Source organism: Siniperca chuatsi, linkage group LG17, assembly GCF_020085105.1.
Source record: "Siniperca chuatsi isolate FFG_IHB_CAS linkage group LG17, ASM2008510v1, whole genome shotgun sequence".
In the NCBI taxonomy this organism is placed as follows: Eukaryota; Metazoa; Chordata; class Actinopteri; order Centrarchiformes; family Sinipercidae; genus Siniperca; species Siniperca chuatsi.
In genome coordinates this window covers 1,217,021-1,238,013 of record NC_058058.1, presented here as the reverse complement: position 1 = coordinate 1,238,013, position 20,993 = coordinate 1,217,021, and the positions used below count along the sequence as shown (strand labels likewise).

The window sequence follows — 20,993 nt, the reverse complement described above, 5'->3', positions numbered from 1 at the left end:
AAACAGACAAACGCATCCGACACGGAGCGGGCAAAATACAAAAGTCCACAACACAGGCAAGGTCCAAGGAAACAAAGAATCAATCTAACAGAAGTCACTGGTAACAAATGGACCAGAGCACAACCAAAACGCAACGACCAAACGATGAACAAAGGAAAAACCCTGGACTAAATACACTGAGGTAAGGGAGACAACGAGACACAGGTGCAAACAATCAAGGAAGTGCCAACAATCAAAACTGGAGGGAAAGCAAACAAAGACAGGAAGTAAATCTACAAGACACACAAGGGGAGGAGCACGCTACAAAATAAAACAGGAAACAGGACAAAACCTCAAACTATGAAAAAATTGGACAAATACACTGTCAGATGATTTAAACACGTTTATTCAACAACTGCAGGGTCCATTAATATTGTGAGTGCAGAACAAATGAAGAAGCCTTGGGAGGAACGTAATGCAGATACAAAACAGTCCTCTGTTCCAAGTTTACACTTTGGGAAGGAAGCTTAGAAATCAGGTAGAAACAGGAAGCTTCACAGTAAATAAAGCCGAAAATCAAGTTTGTTTGATCAACGATAAATCATGAATAAAATAAAAGATACCAAAATCCTTTTGCCACTTCCACTATCTATTTGAGTGGATTCAATTAATAAAACTAACATGAGTTTAGACCCAACTGTACAGAGAAATATATCTGTGAAGCAGAACCAGGCTGTGAGACAACAAAAGGAAATTACACTGGAGTCACACGATCAGTAAATATACCCCGAATATTAGACCCCCCCCTTCCAACAGCTGTTTTAGGAAAAAGACTTTTTGAAGATACAACACACGTTCAAAGGCGTCCTGCTGGGAAAGTTTCCCTGTGAAACTATTAAGAAGACTTTTCTCTCGTTAAAGTGAAGTGAAAATGTGAAATCATCCACTCACACTCTCTCTTTAAAATAGATTAAGATTTGGCCTAATCATTGGCTGTTTGACAGATGATTGAGTCCACTGCTTGTTTCTGCAGTAAAGAGATGCTTTTGACTAATTTTCACTCGTTGAGCCTTCAGAAACTCGAACACTAGGAACGACCTAGCTTAGCAACAAGTGGGCTTCAAACTATCCATAATGCACCACTCTCTGTTGTAGCAGTACTCTCTCCATTCAAACATCATAATTTTCTAATTCTCAAGTGCAAGACGACCCCTCACTTATCAATATCCTCTTATATTTTGCCCACTTCAACTTTTTTTAAAGTCCTCACAGGTTCAGTAATATTGTCAGCATCCTGCTGGTCCAGTCAGGGGGTTAGTGGTCTCGGTGGGAGCGTCCCCGGTCTCCAGAGCTCTCCGTACGCTCTGCCAGAAGACTCCCGTGTGTTGGCCGGCCTGCGGCCAGCTCAGGTAGGTGCGTCTCTTCACCAGCCTCCTCATGCGGTAGTACGGAGACAGCTGGCGGGCCGGCATCTCCTCCAGAAACAGCAGGATCAACACGTCCTTCCGCTCGTCAAAGAGGCGGAAGCTGCAGCGACACACAGCACGGGACAGACCATGAGGACAAGGACATGAGGACTGAGTCAGTTTGGGAGGCTGAGAGATGAAAGCAGGAGAAGCAGAGAGGCAGTTTAATTCAGCTTTGTATTACTTTATCCAGATATTAGTGACTGTGATGATGTTTGGGGTGCCACTCTCCCATCCTACCTTAACAAGATACTTCCAGCAGCCATGGCTGTTTAGAAAATCTAATTTTTTAACTATTTAGAGGTTTAATATTTATAACTTGTGTGTTTATTTAGTGTTTGTTTGTACAGAATGGTCTCCCTAATGTTTTCCGTTCTCAGACCTTTATTATTCCATTTGGTCTTTAAAGGATTTTAATTTACATCACTGTCGTATTTCTCGATATACCATTCAATTCAAAGCATTCTCTATCGTGAACGCTGAGAAATAAAATAAAAAGTCTCCTTTGTTACGTCTTCTAAAACATCTGACAGTGCCAAATTTAGTTTTTTGTTGTCTTTATCTTTTCACTGCTTCCTCTATCGGATCTTTTTGTTTGCTTTGTCTTTTTGTCTAATGTTCATGATGTTTTACACTTGATTTTTTTTTTAAATAATTGAAATTTGGGGAGGACTTTGTATCAGCCCTTTCCTCCCCTGCATGTATCCACTGAGGTCTTGAATACTGGAAGGCAGCGCCCCCACCTGGCCATCTGGATCTCTCTGGAGCACCACTCGCTCTGCAGGTATCGCCGGGTGATCACACAGATGGTCTTCCTGCTGCCGTAGATGGCGTCTGTAATGTTGTCTATGATGGGCTTACCTGTGGAGACAACAGTTCAGACACATGTGATGTCATGGAGCCACCAACTTTGACCTTAAACAACATTAAAAAGTTACCTGGAGACAGTATTTTCAACCCGTAGAGCTAACGATAGCTTAGTTAGCTAGCTAGCTTCAGTTTCTGAAATCAGCCAGCACATTTCCGCAAAATTGTTGAAAGGTCTGACCACAAATGAGAAGTTGCTTTTGTCTGAAATCAAGTAGCCATTGTTTCAAAAATGGCTATGAATTTCTGTTTCAGTTCATCATTGTAAACAGCACAACAACAAAAAGCTTGACAGACACAGCGACGGTAACTAAGGGGAGCGAGGCTTAGCAAACATTCAGCTGAGCCAAAATAAAGCATTACGCTAACCTCCATATGAATTTTAAAGAATAGTTATATTCCTCAAGGCCAATATTCGTTGAAGAGGTTAGTAGATCATCAATGCCTTTTTCAAATGTGTGAAAATGAAATACAAAATATGCATTACATGAAAATCCTTATTTCCCCCGTGTCTTTCTAGTTATATCAGTTATACTTCTTATTTAGAGTTATATCACTCTGAGCTTTTATTGGCATCTGTACTCATGCTGCTTCCCATGCATTGTGTTTGAAAATACAGCTATTACCATGTTGTCTGGTTCCTTTCATCAGTGGCTTTATTATCTATGTTCTTGAAATTAATTTGCATTGTTGATATAGTCTGTTTATGTGAATTTATGCCCCATTATGCAGATAAGATTGTGCTCTTTTTCAAAAAAGTGGCTGCAGTGTAGAAGCTCATGTAGAAGTGAGTACAAATAATTGATCATCTCTAAATAAATATATGGTATTTACCCAAATATAAAGTGGGAGATTACTGACCTACAAAAACTACAGTAAAGTTTTAAAATAATCTTCCCAAAGTATTTGAATATATTTGTCAAATTACAGAAAATTGCATCATTATTTTCTTTTCTTTTTTCTGGGGAAGGACTTCTACAGACCTTCGACCCAGACTGATTTTTTTAAGGTTGATACTGACCCAAATATGTTTGACACAAGGCTGCTGATGGTCAAAGTACATTTTTAAATCTTAGAAGTACAACTAAGCATGTGCATCTACTTCTGGCCTCACACCACAAGCCACCTCCAAACCAATGAAGCATCTTTGATGAAGTGAGTATCAGCCACGTGTCAGTGAATCTGTACAAGACACAGACACAGAGAGCTGAAAAAAAAACACATGTGAAACCACTTTTAAAATAACTGTATATGTCTGTGCTCTGCATTCACAACATCTCTGATAGGAAGAAGATAAGAATAAGAGGAAGAGAGGACAGACAAAATGTAAATGTTATTTTTGGCAGTTGAAACAACGATGCCAAATGCAGTTTCAAACAATTACCCCCCTAATATTGAAAGTAAATATCTCTCAAATATCAATAACTTTCAAAGTGCAGCATGAACAAAAACACGTCCAATATAAACAACAAAATACATCAAGGTTAATTTTGACCTTGGAAACAGTCATTTGCATGGGTGAAAGAAGTACCAATAACACAATGTTAAAATAGTTTGTTTAGAATCCAACTTAAGTAAAAGTACAGAAGTATTATCAGTTAAATGTCCCCTGTGTTACTATATATTAATTAGTTTGATTGTTAATACTGTTGTAGCTGCTCGGGGTGGAGCTAGTTTTCACAACTTTATATACATTTAGCTAGTTTAGTCCAGTGCACTGGGCAGCACTTACTTTACATAAGTAACAATACAATCATACAAATGTAAGTGTTGAATATAGATGCATATCAGTGGGTGTTGGTGCAATTATGCAAAGAATCAGTGTAAAATATGCAAATCTGAATATATACACACATAGACCAAGAACTTAGTCCATGAGTAGATTTTGGGGTGAACTGTCCCTTTAAGTCCTTTTGATATGGTTAAGTTCAGAGTATGCCCCTTATTGGGGGTGGGTCCGGAAACATGCTGAGTGAGGTCTAATGCCTCCAGTAGGCTAATTAAGTTTCTAGCAACGGGTTTGTTTGGTTGTCAACATGAATGTTAAAATCAGCGATAATTACACGATTGTAGTCAGTGGAGAGAGAACCATATTTAGACGGATAGATTTTTGCGGATAGATGTAATGATTAAAATCGTAGAATCGCACAATTTATAGATACAGAAAGGTATTTAAAAGATGCGAATTCCCCGAGAGGGATTTCCTTGCATATTTAGAGAAGACAACTGATATTCCACTGCCTCTCTTATCAGATCAAGGATCATAAATGTTGGAGCAACGTGCTTAACGGCCATCCAATCTGCAGACTTGCTACGTTAGTTTCTAAATTTGCGGAAGAAAAACTAATAAATGAGTCTAAAAGTTGCTAAAATAACATGAGATCTTCTGCCCTTGTGTTGTACAAGCAAAGCTAACAGACTGCTACCTAACAACTGTTTTGACCTTTATGGGCCTCAAACAGTTGTTTGAATGTCAGTTTAGAAGGGGATTGTCTCTTTTGCAGAACTAACATTTCAGCCATCTGAAACAAGGAGCCCCAACTGACACTTTTATAAGAACCACTGGTTAAATCTTCAAAAGAATGTAATGGCGTATAAGTATAAAGGTGCATGAAATGGAAATTCTCAAGTAAAGTACAAGTACTTTAAAATTGTACAGTTCTTGAATAAATGTACTCAGTTACTTCAAGTCAACTTTACTATTTCAATATTTAACCAAGCCCACAAAAACAGAACCATAAAAAAGTTGAATCACACCTACTACTTATTTAAAGCATTTTATCAATACGTTTATTTAAAAAAACACTACACATTACATATCCAACAAAATATTTACTGTTGCAAATTAATAATATATAAATGTAATTTCTAGGAGACAAAACCTCCTCCCAAAAGGTGTAGTTGTACTATAATAACATCCACCACTTCCGCATTTGTTCCTAACAAACAAAGGCCATTGTTTGCACAACCACAAGACTTGAACAAATGACCAATGCTGTCATTTTTCTGGTGATGACAGATTCTGTATTGAAATTGGAAATGTCAGTATTGTAGCAGCACAAATGCAGATTTAACTATTTGGGCCATGTCCAAAGCTGCTAAGGTGTTGAGGTTTTCAAGCAGAAAAGGAGGGATAGAGATTCAGAATGAGATGAAGACAGACTGAGTAAGTGTTTACCTGGTTGGAAGTCTCTGTGGTGCAGACAGAGTCTCCAGCCCTGCTCTCCTTCCAGCACTGGAAGCATCTCTCTGTAGACCCAGGCCTCGTCGTGAACGTTGTAGGAGATGAAGGCATCGTAGTGGTGAGGAGCTCCCTTCTTCCTCTTCCTGCTATCATAGAGGAAGGCCAGGAAGAGGTAGAAGGCGTAGGCTAGCTGCCACCTCAGAAAGTGGTAGATGAACGATGTGAGGAGAGTTAGCAAAGTCAGACAAGTGCTGCAAATGAAGCAGAGGAAACTAATGTCTATCCAACAGGACTGGATGTCAAAGTCCAGCAACTTGCTTCCTTGCTCCGCCACAGGAAAGGAACAAGTGTACTGATGGCCATTAACAACCTGAGTTTGGTTGTTGCTCTTCACCCACTGGATAAAGCCGGCATTAGAGCAGTCACAAGTGAAAGGGTTATTGTTCAGGTCCAGGTATGTTAGTGCAGGGAGAGACTTGAAGACCGTCTCATTGATCACTGTAATCTCATTGTCACTCAGTTTCAAACATCTTAGTGCAGAGAGGTTGGCCCGGGCCAGAAAATCCAAAGACTTGAGCTTACTGTTAGAAAGATCGAGAGCCTGCAGGTTTGGGATTGGCTGAAACAGTTCAGGACCCAAATCTGACAAATCAGTCTGCCCTATTACCAGACTCTGGAGCTGGGGATTGAATTGAAATGTGCCAGGATCCGGCGCAGCAATATATATATTCTCAGCTGTGAAGTCCTCTAAATGTTTCATAGCCTGCAGCATTTGCATTGGTACGTCAAAGGGGAAGCCATAGTGATCACCCTTACATATTATTGTGAAAACTTTCAAAGATTTTAAATGGAAGAAAGCTTCATAATAGTTTGGATGAGGACTTTTGAAACTATCGTCAATATTGAAATAGACTGTGAGATTTTCCAACTTTTGTAATCCTCTGAAGTTATTTTCAAACTCGAGTGGTAGAGATACACTAAGAGTTCTTATGTTGTCCAGTCCGTCAAAAGCCTTACTTTTCACCCTTCCAATATGATCTGACCTCACATCCAAATATTTTAGGGACCCTAAACCTTGAAAATACCCCGTTTCAAGAACAGATACAAAGTTTTTGTTCAAATCCAAGAACTCGAGCTTCTGCAGGCCTATTTTGAAGGTGTCTCCGAATGTCCACAGCAGGTTGTCACTCATATCTAAAACCTTCAGATCATTAAGATTTTCAAAGACACACCTGTCCAGTTTGGCAATGTGGTTAATGTTCAGATGAAGCTCTGTGAGGCGTGTTGTGTTTATGAAATCCTCACAGCCCAAATCAGAGATAAGATTGTCACTAAGATTTAGGATCTCGAGGGAGGAGAGACTCCTAATGTCATCTGGCACTTTGGTGAGTGAGTTGGTATCTAGAGTTAGGGACCTCAGTCGCTTCATCAATCGTATCGAGCCTCTAGACAGTTCAGTCATGCGAGTAACTGACAAGTCAAGCTCAGTGAGCTGAGAGCAAGTTACAAGTTTCACACTCAAATTGGCGACATGATTGTAAAACAGATCCAGCCTCTTAAGTGTGGGTATTTTGCAGACCGTAGCTAAGAGACCTTTGTGGATCCACTTCTCCATATAATTCAGTCTTAGATGCATCAGTGAATCAAGACTCTGCAGGACTTTTTGGATCTCTTCAAAAGGAATCAAAGTGAAACTGAAATACAGTTTGGTTATGTTTCTCAGTAAAGTCTTATCAGGTATGTCCCATTTGAAGCCAGCATCTTGGCAACTTTGAGAAAGGTCTATCATCTCAAGGTGAGGAAAGACCTGTGTTGTGATGCTGAACTTTTCAAACTTATTATTAGAAACATCTAACACCTTCAGGCCTGAGGACATGTTAAGGGGCAGATCTTTGGTCTGAAAGGAGGTAAATAGATTATTGCCAATGCTCAGCTTCTGTAGGTGAGGTAGTTGTAAGATGGGCTGAATGTCAGCGACTTGTCGGAGCTTGTTGTGGTGTAGCATCACAGTTTGTAAGCTGGACAGGAACTGAAAGGCAGAGGTATGGATGAACTGAATGTTGTTGTTACTGAGGTCAAGCGTGGTAAGGTTGGACAGACCCTGAAAGAGGTTTCCTGTCAGGCTGGTGAGTTTGTTGTTGCTTATGTGAAGCTTTGTCAATGCCACCAAATGGATGAAAGATCCATCGTCCATGTGAGCAATCTGATTTGAGTCCAGGAACAAAATTCTCAGCTTTGACAAGTCGCCAAAATCTCGCCTGTTAATCTGTTCAAGCAGATTGAAGCGGAGATTTACTGAGCTCACATCTCTGGGGATGTCATCAGGGATAGTAACAAGTTTTTGGTTTGAGCAATCCAAAAAAACGTCAGCCAAGGTATCCTCAGAATAATTGATGGCACAATTTTTTAGCGAATAAGCAAGTGAACAGTTAAGATGAAGCGGGAGACATAAAAGGAAGAGAAGAAGTCTCTGTATTAAGTACGAAGACAAACTTTCCATTGCTAGCATGCTGATCTTTAAGACCATCGCTGGCATGATTGTTGACTTAACTGTCTGGTGGAGATTTGTTGCTGTTAATGTTGTTCAAGGGTTTACATCTGCAGAAGACAACACATGTTCCACAACATTACTTCATAGTAAGTAATAGTTTTACATTTTGGGAAATACACTGGATTGCATGGTTCTCACTCCCAGCTCATCAAATACTGCTGTTTGGCCATTGTCCCTCCACTTCAAAATATGACGCTGTAGGTACCTAGCGTAATTTCAGAGCACCATGTTAGCAACAATAAATATGCAACGGTCAGACTTTCAAAATAACGATGCTGTGGTTAACGTTGTGAAACAGTCGCACTTCAAAACCACTTCCTTAGGTTTAGGCACAAAAACTACTTGGTTAGGTTTAGGAAAAGATACATACCTCATGTAACTAAAGTACATTGTAGCCTACCTCACGTATCTTAAGTACATTACGTAAGTTCGTTCACGTGCGTTACTTAAAAGTAATCATTTACTTTTGGTTTCACACAGGTCTCGGACCCTGGTCTCCCGTGTCCAGTACTTCACCTGACTTTGAAGACAGGCGTGTCCAGAAATGACGTTAGAGGTGTATCTGTGGCGTCATATTTTGAAGCGGAGGGACACTGACCAAGCTTCAGTATTTGATGACTTCAGAGTGAGAACAGGTTGTGGATTGACATCACTCTCGGTTAGGAGACGGTTAGCTTAGTTTAGCAAAGGGAAAACAGCTAGCCTGGCTCCGACCAAAGCAAATCCACCTACCAGGATCCTGTAAATATCACTAATTAACACATCTTGTTTACAGCTAATGTCTATTTTCATTATCGATTAATCTTACAATTATGTTTTTGATCAATCGTTTAATTCTTGAAATGTCCGAAAGTGATGAAAAATGCCCATACAATTTCCTATAGCCCATGGTGACATATTAAAATGTCTTGTTTTGTCTGACCAACAGTCTAAAAGCCAAATATATTCAGATTTACTATCACATACGGCAAAGAAAAGCTGGAAATCCACACATTTAAGAAGGGATGTCTGCACGAATCACTTATCTCAAGTACCATTTTCTTGATTCTAGTGCATTGTTTAAACTTCCTGAAACAAGACAAACTGTAAGAAACAAGAAATGCTGTATATCATATTACCATATCACCAGATTTCTTTTTCTTCAAGGAAAATAAGTCTTGAAGTCTTACTGAGAGTTATTAAATCATTAAAATGTTTTATTTTATGATTTTTTTAGGGAGGCATGTTGTTATTAAAGAAATTAAAGTTATATTTTAACACAGAAACAGATGCAGTGACACAAGGTAAATAACACAGATAAATAGATTTCTCTGATACTCACGGTTCTTCTTTAGAACGTCTCAGCCGTCAAAGCTCAGCACTGAACACAAAGCTTCCTTTCAGTTCTAATATTTCCACTTCCTTTTACATTTGAATGATTTCCTTAATCTCAAAAACACAGGGACAAAACGTGTGTAACAAAATAAGAAACGTTTTCCTGAAACTGTAGTTGTACTGTGAGCTGTTAACAGACTTCTGCTTCTGTGTCAGAGCCCAGTGACGCTCACAGACAGAGAGCGTGAATAAACTGTTGTCTGATCTAAATGCTGAAAGTTTTAAAAAAAACTTGTCTAACACTGAGTGAGCACAATCCGAAAGTATCAAGTTTGATGTTCACCTGTTCAATATGATCAGTAACTATTAAAAGAAGCTACAAGAAATACTTCAGAAAGGCTCGTTAGGTATCAAATAAAGTTGTAGTACACAAGTTTCAGGAAATATTTCACAATGTTCAAGTAGATGTTTTAAAAGCTTGTAGCAAAACCACCATCAGCAGGTGATAATTACAACTTCCTGTCACCCTTTTTTATTCTTCTGTCCCCATCATTGAAGTGAGACTTGATAATGAGCCTTCAGTCCTCCCGCAGCTTTCATCTCTGAAGTCTCCTCTCTGTTTTATTTTTTTCTTCTTTATGTGTCAGCGAAGTTCTTCTTTTGCTGGATTCTAAGTTTGGACTTGCAAATGAGGCTTCCTGTCATGGTCACCCACTGTGGGCTTCTGGGTAACGCAGTTAAAAGAGACGAGGAGGTTACAGGAGTTCAAGCCATCTGAATGATGTGGAAAACAAAACTCCATGTTTGTTTAACACTCAATTTGTTTAATTTCGGTCTTATACAGTTTTCTGAATCATCTACTTTCATGTGATTTTGTTTTTTACAGCTTGAAATTAGGTATGATGTCATAATGTTGATACAATGTCAACATCCTGTCAGCTGTTTTTTTCATAATGCCAATTATCGTAGAAAAGGTTTCAGTCGTAGTCATCTGGACACTGTTTTCAGAATCAAGACGTTTCGGCTCCCATCCGGAAGTCGTTCTCAATTGTGAAAATGGTCTGAGAACTCAGAAATTTAAGCTACTCTGTGTTACTTCTAATTTCCTGGCTGTGTTTTCGAGTTCCCGAACCAGATCCAAGGTTTTCTGCCCAAAATTCTTCAAAATAAGACGGTGACTATGACTGAAACCTTTTCTAAGATACACTCCTGGACGAATGAGGGACTACACCGTCTCATAATGCCAATTGTTATTTTCCCATAATCACATCATAATATCAGCAGTTATGACATCACAATGTGTTGTTTCGTTACAATGATGACATCATAATGGCAATTGTTTTGTTACCTTGGTGACGAGGTTCAAAACCCAGCTCACTTCCGTGTGGACTGGTGACTAGCTTGTTAGCTAACTAAATATAACATGTAAATCAGATAGACTTGAGCTGTGTCTGAATTTGCATTCCTCCATACTTACACTTGCTATTTTGAGTGCGTACGCGCGTTCACCCTGATCACACAATCACGGCAACATGCTGTCAAGTCAAGTCAAGTTTATTTATACAGCACATTTCATATGACAGGTGTAGTCTCGGTATAGTGTAATCCAGTGCTCATAACGGTCAGAAAGTTGAGTGTGGCACACCGGGCACTTCTCATCCTCAGTGGTCGCCATCGTGCTCCGGAGAACGCCGCATTATGCAGATGTAAGTTATGCATGTGTTTTTTTTCCACTACTTACCACTATACTGTTGTCAGAAGCCATCAGTGCGTTTATTGCGTTAATTTAATGATTTGGTAGAAGAAGAAGCGGTCAAATGTTGTGATCGCCATTTCCAGTAAGTGCGACAGCCGAGTTCAACCCTGTCAAAATTCACGCACTACGCAAGTAAGTACATAGTGTACTACAGGGAAGTGTACTAACAGGAGTAGGTGGATTGAGACACAGCATTAGAGTTACTGGAAGGTGGATTCTTTTCTCTTTTGATGGAGCTAGGCTATCAGTTTCCCCCTGCTTCCAGTCTTTGTGCTAAGCTACTCCTAACACGTCCTCGATCCATCACTGTGCCGGACACGCACAGATGAAACAGATATCCATATCCAACATCCGGCACCTTGACATCAAACAAGAGGAGTTCCAACAAAGTGGAGTGAAGTCTGGTAATGCACTAAACTCGTAACTGCCTCTATACGTTGGTTTTAGTCTTTTCCGGGTCCTTTTATTCCAGTCTGGTGCATTTCACTTTATTCTCCTTGAGTCTGTTAGAGTGTCTGTATCCAGCCTCTATCCTTTGACTTTTGACTTTCCTTTCCTCGTGTCGCCTCCTCTCTGTTCATTAGTCCATTAACGAGATGAAGAGTCGCCTTCAGCGTCTGTCTGAGCCCAGCTGCTCCTCTTCACATTTACACACTGCTCATACATATTACATATCAAACCTCAGAGGAGTCACACCTGCGATTAAAGCACATCTCCACTCACAGGTTCACAAACTGCACAGTAATGTGAGGGTGAGGTTGAATTCCCTCAGCGGAGCAAGGCACCAGCACTGTCGGGGTTAGAGGTTCAAATCCCACCGGGAGCACCGATTCCAGAAATATACGCAGCTGTTTTCCAGGTGGCAGACATTATGCGAGTTTAAAAAGAGTTTCAGTTCTCCTGAGAATAACCGAGGAGGTGAACTGTTTCTGCTTTATCTGACTTTACCTCGTTAACTAAAACATGGAGCCCGAACACTTCAGCGGAGACAAACTCACAGGTGATCTAAGAAATTAAATATGAAAACCACCAACAAAAACATTTCCTCCAATCAAAGAACAGCCAACATGTCTGAGAAATACATCACCAAAAAAGTTGCAGACCTTTCAACCAAAAAATAACCTGCAAAGACACGGGTGGGTTTTATCAACTCTGAACCCAGATCCTTTCAAATCCCTTATTGAATCTTTCCAGGTTTGTTTGGTGGGAAATGAAGACATCTTGTTTAAAATAAATATATATGTCCTGTTTTTATTTCCCTCAGTATCAAACCTGAACCACCGAGACAGCTGAGCTTTAACGGTGTCACTAACATTCTTTGACCCTGTCCTGACTCATTTTTCCTTTTCAGCCATACGTTAAAGCAGTTCGAACATTTTAAATTGGTTGACAGGTCAAACAAAACAACAACAATAATATCAGCTGATCTAAACATCCACACTGCAACAAAGAAAATCAAAGAAAGCCTGTTTTACTAAAGAACCTCTGTAGCTTCTTCTTAAAACTGCTTTTTTAATAATGAATCATCTTCAGCTGAGGTAGCGTAATGTGACCCCTCCTCGTCTGATAACCGTGGAAATAATATTTATTCTACTTTAAAATTCAACTCAGTAAATGAATGCATCAATGTGATAAGCGAATAATAAAATATACATTATTGTGAATTGTGCCATTCTTCATAATGAGGAACTGCTTAGATGTCCATGAAGTATCCTTGAACTTCCTCAACCCGCTCGCTTGCTGTTAAGTTATGAAAAAAAGCTCAACGCTTGAAATGCAAAATTCAAAGACTCTGGGCTTTTATGATGTCTGCTTGCTTTGCTCTGAAATGCGTCTGAATTGCTCTTCATTGTGCTCTTCATTGCATCACAACCACTTCGCTTCAGACGTTAAGTGCTGCTTGAAAACGAACAAAAAGCTCTTTAACAGGCCTTCAAACTCTGCAAGGAAGTTTCCACAGACATTAAACCCTCCTGAAGGAGAACAGAGAAGGTGTTATCGTTTTAGATGCAAACAGAGAGCGAGTGCTCACCTGAAGTGTATCCGCGGCTGCTGAATCTAAAAATAAAGCTACAGCCAGCAGCTGATCAGCTGATTCGCTCAAACTGCGAGGCCCAAACTAATTCTGGGAACTGAGGGCTGGGCCCACAATGTCTTTCAGAGACTGTCAAAGCCCCAATTTCATCCAGACAAGAACGGGGGGAGCTGCTGGGAGCGGTGACTTCCTGAGAAATGATCTGACAGATGAACGCCTCGCTAAGACTCCTCTAACTCATCCAAAAAGAAAATACGCGTTTTTCCTAAAGTGTCGAACTATTCCTTTAATTAAGTTAACACAAACTAACATCCACTCAGTGAACCTGGAGCCTTCAGCGGCCCTTAAGGTCCATCTATAATAATACATGACAATTATTTTGCTATGTTGATCTATTCTGTGCACACGACATCTCCTTCCTGTCTGTCCGTCCCGGGAGAGATCCCTCCTCTGCTGCTCTTCCTGAGCTTTCCAACATTTTTCTCTGTTAAGTTTTTTCCTGTGTCTGAATCAAGGCTCTGAGGACGGGGGTGCTGCATGCTGTACAGACTGTAAAAGGCAAATTTGTGATTTGTGATACTGGGCTGTATAAATGAAGCTGACGTGACTCGGGAGCAGTTTGCAGAGTCGGTATTTCTGCCTTGTTTAAAAGAAATAAAGTTGACTAAACTTTGACTGTGATGGATCATCTCTCCGCAGCAGTTTCAAGTCTCCGCAGGTTGATTTGCATTGAAATGAACTGAAACCATCAAATTGATGATTTGTGAAAACAACGTGATGATTTTGTCTTTTAACTTTGGTCTTTCCTCCATTCTTATTTCTAATCATCTCAAATGAAACGGAGCGCTTGGTGTGCTTGGTTTTCTTGCTGACTCTTGTCGACTAAAGGCTTCAATCTCTTCTCTCTCTAACCCAACAACTAAAGTCACAGAGAAATATTGGAAAACCCTGAAGTTGGCTTTAGTAACTTCAGTTTTCACACAGCTGCAGCAATATGGCAAAATGAGGAGAAGAATGGAGGGATTACTGGCGATTAAGAAGCCGAGCTGAGTTCCTTTTTTTCCGGAGCGTAATCCGCCACCGGGCTGCGACTCCATCACTCCGCTCGCCCGACAAAAGCCTCTGAAATCCTCCCCGAAAAACCCCCAAACTTCGCTTCAAATAACTGTTCTCAATGGCAGCAGAGAGCCTCCCTTTCTCTGCAGCAGCGCTGCAAAACCTCTTAGCGGGAAGGCCGGCGTGAACGGGAGCGAAGAAAAAACTGGGACATCTGAAGAGAAAGGCCTCGTATTCCTCCTTATCTTTTCAAAAGGGGGGAGGGAGGGAGCGACCGGGCCCCCCGTCCCGTTTCTATTCACACTCCGCTTTCAGATTAAATACAGATGAAATATTAATGCAGATCTTTTATGGCGAAGGGTTCCTGGAGATAAATCTTCAGGAGCTGAGGCTGATGAGCAGATCCGGCTGGAAACAGACGGGATGTTATCGGCTCTCCGGCGGCCATGTTGGAGGTCCGTCTTCACAGATTGGAAAAGGAACAGTTATAAAGGAAAAGGATTTCTTCTTTTACAAAACCTGGGTCTCATTTTCATGGTTTTGTCCGTCATTAGTGTCAGTCAGGAGTGAATCGGGCCCGTGTGTTGGATTTCTGTCCGATCGTTAATGAACACTTTGTAATAAACGCAGGAACTCGTGGTGCAACGAGCCGTGAGAGGAGCCAGAAACGTGCAGCTGCTGTGTGAGCTACACTACGGTGCCGAGTTCAGTTTGAGAGCTGCTGGATAAAAGCTTCGATTTCCGACCTGTATCTCAAACTACGATCGAATACGTTTGTAAATCTGAGGCAGGACTCGAGCCCCCAAACTGCTGCAGGTGCTTTCAGGCTGCTAGTTTAGAGCTCGAAACCAAAATGACCTGAAGTGTTCTCGCTCTGCCCGTTTTACTGAGGATCTCGGTATCCCAGAATGCATGGCGGAGATTTTTATAATGTCTTAATGTGTCACTTTATTAAGTGTTGAGATGTTTTAACCATTTAGATTTCCAACATGTGGTCAGTTTATTAAAACGACGCCCGTTTGAGAATTTGCTCCGGCGTTTCGGAGATGTGAGGTCGGCTCGCTGCTCCCGTGTGAGTTTGTCTGAAGGAAAAGTGCAGCTTCGTGTTTTTACTGGACAGTTTAACAACAGAGCTGCTCTTATATGTACAGATATCACCACATTTCAGTAAAAATAAATAAATATGAGAATGAACAGTGGCTATATTAAATTTATATTTATTTTTTAATAGCAGGAAACAGGAAGTGAACGGCGATCTCTGGTGTTAAAGTCTTTTCGCCGGTGTGAAACCCAGGCCACCTGAATCTCTCAGCGGACGTCTGCTCACCACCCGAAGCTCAACATGGACGAGACCGAGCCACCACTGTTTGCGGTCCTGGCTCCACAACGGGGGGCCGAGCTCCCCGCTGACATCAGGACAGCAGAAACTCTGCACAGGTTCCGTTCAGACTGAACCTCGGCCCATAAAATGTTTCTGAATGCAGCGCTGGAAGCAGCGCAGCAGCAGGAAGCTGATGTACCTCCTTGATTCTTGCAGTTCTGGTATATCCACGAGTGTGTGTGTGTGTGTGTTTTTGTGTTTTTGTGTGTGTGTGTGTGTGTGTGTGTGTGTGTGTGTGTGTGTGTGTGTTTGTGTGTTAATTGAATAGATTGCTAAGAGACCATCTTGTGGCTCAGAACAATCAACACCATGTCTGAGTTTATGACTCAATCAGCACACACACACACACACACACACACAGAAAGCATCGTAGAATAAGTTATTTTCTTGCAAGAAGAATTTGTTAAAACATAAATATTGTTTTTGACTGAATGAAAAGGTACCAAAAGAATCCTGCACACAGTCGATCACTTGCACCAACTTTATTTACAGCGTTTTGGTCTAAACATTGTTAATCGTGGAAGAAACTGAGTACAAGTGACCGACAGTGTGCTGAATCCTACATACCAACAAGACTGAACCTTTTACCAGTCGACAGAATAACCTGCCACAATCACAACGATACCCTCGATGTTAGTGAACATAGAAACTCTGCCGGATAATGAAACGATCATACGGGTTTCTGTTCTGACCAGAGAGGAGAGGCCAGTCGTACGCGGGAATCGAAGCAGTGGAGTCAAAACGCTTGTTGAACAAAACGCGTCGCCATAGTTGCCGAATTCTACAAAAACTGACCCCGAACCTGAAAGTGAAGCATTTCTTCCTCCATCTTTAGCTTCTGCCTGCTGAATTTTAAGCTCTGTGATTTTCACAGGCTTCTAGTTTTTATCAAAGAACCAGATGTTTTCATCTTTTGCACGGATGAACATCTGTGGCTACTTCCTGAACCAGGGCCTCCAAACAAGTCCTGTGCAACCCTAATCTCCGTCACTGCAGGATTAGTGTAGCTGCTCCATAACTTTGAAACCTCCTAACCACTAGGGGGCGTGCTATTTCTCTTTCTCTACAGTAAAACTAACAGAAAGTTAGTTCACTCCTGCAACACAGACATTTTTTTTCTGCTCTGTTAAAAGCTTCAAACATCTAGAAATGATTTTTAAACTCAAAGTCCTTCATCGTCGTTTATCACAGTGTCATTCCTGATTTTACCACCAGATGCCGCCAAAGTGAGACATTTAAAATCTTACTACAGTGACTTTAACTTGCATATGAAACGAAATGTGTCTTTTAGTTCACTCTTCAAGCCGCCAACAGACAGAAACGTAGAGGTGAGGCCCTCCAACATGGCCGCCAGAGTGGCAGCTGTTTCCCTCGGGGGGTCGGTGTCTCATTAGTTTGAGTGTAGCAGCAGAGCCAATCAGCTTAATGCAAACAGAGAAAGAGGGATGAGAGACAAGATAAAAGAGGAGGGTGAATTTAATGTACCTCTCGGGGTGAAGGAGAGATGAGCGACCGACGGAGGAGAGGAAGCTGAAGCGAGGTCAGAGAAGGTACATTTCCATTCGCTTTGCCGTGATGAACAGAAGAGTGAGAGGTTTTTGTTTTTTAAAATTCACTGCAGAAGGTTTTCCAGCTTTTGTATCAAATGATAAAAATGGTTTTATATTTCACGCTTTTCTTTTGTCTCAGCTGAAGTCCCTCAGATTACGATGGCTGTCTGAACATGAAGAGTTCCTCGCCATCAGAAGGGATTTAAAGCTAAACCTGTCGAGATTTCACAGACTGAAGCTGCTGGAAGAGACTCCACCTGAATTTAAACTTTCACACGAGTACTGTACTTCAGGACAAGATGGAGGTACTTTACTTGAGTATTTTTCTGCTACTTTATACTTCTACTCCGCCACATTTCAGAGGGAAACACTGCACTTTTTACTGCACTACATTTATTGACACCAGAAGTAATTTTGTAAACTAAGATTTTACTTTAAAAACATGTACACAGTTTGTAAAATATGATGCATTTTCACGAAATCTGCTTATTGAGTAATTCCAGTCCTGAACTGAGTCCTTAATGTCTTTTTGTTTGTTTGTTTTTAAAAAGTGAGGAAGTGCCAGAGCTGCAAGAATATCCCAACGTGTTTTAATGCCAAAGAGTATTTTCTCAAATTTAATTTTTCATAATTCTAGTGAAGCAAACTTATTTTTTTTTATTCAAATTAAAAACCAAAATATCGTTACTGCAGAAAGTGAGCTCTGCAGGACTCAGTCACATATATAATAAATACAATTAAACAGCATTCTTTGCATGAGTACTTTAGTTTTGATACTATTAAGTAAATGTTCCTGATACTTAAGTAGGATTATGAAAGCAGAATTTTTAGTGTGACTTTTACATAAGCGAAGTATCTGAATACTTCTTCCACCTCTGCTGTGTTCGCACATGCTGAGGGTAAAAGTGGCTCCTAGCTGCTGAGTCAGAAGAAGATGATGTTTTTGCTCTGAGAGTTTTTCACAAAGTATTTTAGCTCCAAAAGTTTCAGGTCAGCCTGAGAGTCAGCGCACCAGATGACTCCTGAGTCACTCGGCTGCTGCAGGTCACCAGTCGCGTCAGTGTTTCGTAAAAATACAATGACAAATTACTTTAAAATCTATATTTTAATGGCAGCGAGTCAATGAAGATCCAATCGGCTCCACAACTCAAAACAATCCAAACACTGGAGAGGACAGTCTGTACAACTCTGTACTCAGTCTGCAGCGCTGATGAGCTTTTATTATGAATTATTAATCAAATCAAAAATGCTCCTCAGACCATTCGGATTCAACAAATGAGATATAACGTGCAAATCAGTGCAACCATTGGACAGAATCGGGCTAGCTGTTTCCCCCTGTTTCCAGTCTTTGTGCTAAGCTAAGCTAACCAGCTGCTGGCTGCAGCTTCATATTTACCGGACAGACATGAGAGTGGCATCAACCTGAACACCGAACTCTCCGCAAGAAAGAAGAAGAAGAAGAAGAAGAAGAAGAAGAAGAATGTCTAAACATAATGCGGTTGAACCGTTGTCTCTCTTCAGACTTTAGATTTGAATAAGAATTTAACTGTTCATTTCTTTGGTTATCTAGCTTCATTTTTCAAGTCTTAATCTAAAGTAAAAAGTCTAATATCTGAGGCCACAACAGCAACACTTATAACAACACACACACACACATATACAATATATCAGGACTCTGTTATTATTGTGGGGACGATGAGATTATTTACTGTGATATCTGTCAGCTCCCCGAAGAAAAACTGCTTTATTACATTCAGAGTTCATTAAAGCTGCAGCACACACACACACACACACACAAGCAGGATATTACAATGAAGCAGTTTAAACTTCCACTCGATCCTCAGCAGGTCGGAGTGAACGCGATGATGATTAGAAACACACATTTTCAGTAAGAAAACACAGAAAGTGCAGATTATATGAACACAAACACACAGAACCGCAGTGGAGAGTCTGAGCTTCAGGCTCTCGTTTAATTAATGTAGACATAAACACATAAAATACAAAACTTTGAGGATATATTTGAAAAAAATGTGGAAAATGGTGGAATTATAGTGATATCATGTGCAAACGATTCCATCCTTGTCTTTAAAATAGAAGATGAACTCTTTTCTTTCTTTTAGTTACATTTGTATGTATAATTGTATATTTTTTGTGTATGTAGTTTGTTGTCTTTACATTACACTTTTGGAAAATAATTTTCATTGCCACTTTGTAAAGTTTAATTGGTAGTATAATTCAACATTTCCTGTTAGTATGAAACCATAAAGTATTTTGATTTCTTGCTGCATTAAAACACTGTGAAGATGAGCGCATGATTACATACTGTGTGTAACATGCAGTTAGTGTGTGTTACGTGCCGTAGTGTAGTGGGTGTTTCTGGTGTTTCTGCATGTACTGGTGTTCTACACTCAAGCTGTTTACAGGAAGGGCCAGAGCCGCCTCTATTTCCTGAGGAGGCTGAGGTCCTTCAACAACAATGCTGAAGATGTTTTATGAGTCTGTGGTGGCCAGTGCTATCCTGTGTGCTGTTGCATGCTGGGGCAGCAGGCTGAGGGCAGCAGGCTGAGGCATGGCTGGGGCAGCAGGAGGGCGGCAGGCTGAGGGTTGAGGGCAGCAGGCTGAGGGCAGCAGGCTGAGGGCAGCAGGCTGAGGGTAGCGGACGCCAACAGGCTCAACAAACTGATCCGTAAGGTCAGTGACATTGTGGGAGTGGAGCTGGACTCTCTGGCGGTGGTGTCAGAGAGGAGGATGCTGGCCAAACTACACGCCATCTTGGACAGTGTCTCCCACCCGCTCCATGACGTGCTGGTCAAACAAAGGAGCGCCTTCAGCGGAAGACTCATCCCCCACAATGCACCACAGAGCGCCACAGGAAGTCATTCCTGCCTGTGGCCATCAGACTCTTTAACTCCTCCCTCTAAGTGTCAGTCTGTATGACCCGAAGTCACTAAACTGGACATTGATCATTACATCTCTGCAATGCTTGAACAATATTCTGTGTATTACTCCTGTGCAATATTTAGTTTTCCTATTTTAGTTTTTCCTATTTATTGATATTGATATTATATACCTCTATTACTGCTGTGCAATATCTTAATAATCTCAATAAGCTACACTTAACTCGACAGTACATGCACCTCTACTTATTACTTATTTGGTTACATTGTATTATTATACTGTATTATCATCATCAACCGGTAAACCCACTTGGTAATTCACACTTATTTTATCTTATACTTATATCCACCTGGTACTTAATTTATTTTCTGACCTGTTTTTATAGTTTTGTAGTGTATTGTATTATATTTTTTGCTAGTACTTTCTCCTGTGTGCACTGACGTAAAAGCGAGCTGCTGTAACAAAGAGTTTCCCTTTGGGGATCAATAAAGTATTTCTGATTCTGATTCTGATTCTGATGTACTGGAGAGGGTGGTGGATCACACCTGAGTATACTCACAATCGAGACTTGGACTTTTTTTAAAAAGCTGAGCGAGCACTGCTGATGGGCCAGATGGCAGCATGCGTGCTGTGTGAGCTTATTGTTCTATATTTCGGTAGGTGCCTTCTTCTTAGACGGCAGACTGGTAAAACTTTGGTTTTGGATCTTGGTGATTGTGACTTAACCGTTGTTTCTGTAACCTACAGGTTACCGGCCTCTTCCCATTTTGAAGAAGCACATTTGTGTTGTTTATATTGTAAATAAACTACGTAACGGTGTGTAGCAGGAAATTTGGGACACACTGCTTCTTATAAGACTGTGCCGGTGGCTAAGGCTCATGGGATATGTAGTCGAATGCAAACATGGTCATTGTTTATCTTCATTTACTGTCCGGTTCAGAAGTAGATATTTACTA

General features: G+C 40.7%; 1 protein-coding gene across 2 annotated transcripts; it reads right to left on the bottom strand.

Moving 5' to 3' along the window:
- Positions 1-367: 367 nt before the first annotated feature.
- Positions 368-9,396, bottom strand: LOC122864528 (toll-like receptor 13). Of its 2 annotated transcripts, XM_044172064.1 has the most exons (4): positions 9,369-9,396; positions 5,491-8,094; positions 2,189-2,306; positions 368-1,506 (listed from the first exon to the last, which is right to left on the bottom strand). In XM_044172064.1, exons 2-4 carry the CDS (start codon positions 8,030-8,032, stop codon positions 1,266-1,268), a joined length of 2,901 nt encoding a protein of 966 aa, XP_044027999.1. In that variant the 5' UTR covers positions 8,033-8,094; positions 9,369-9,396; the 3' UTR covers positions 368-1,265. The 2 variants fall into 2 exon arrangements, with proteins under 2 accessions (XP_044027999.1, XP_044027997.1); XM_044172062.1 differs by lacking the exon at positions 9,369-9,396 and having other exon boundaries at positions 5,491-9,247.
- Positions 9,397-20,993: the final 11,597 nt, after the last annotated feature.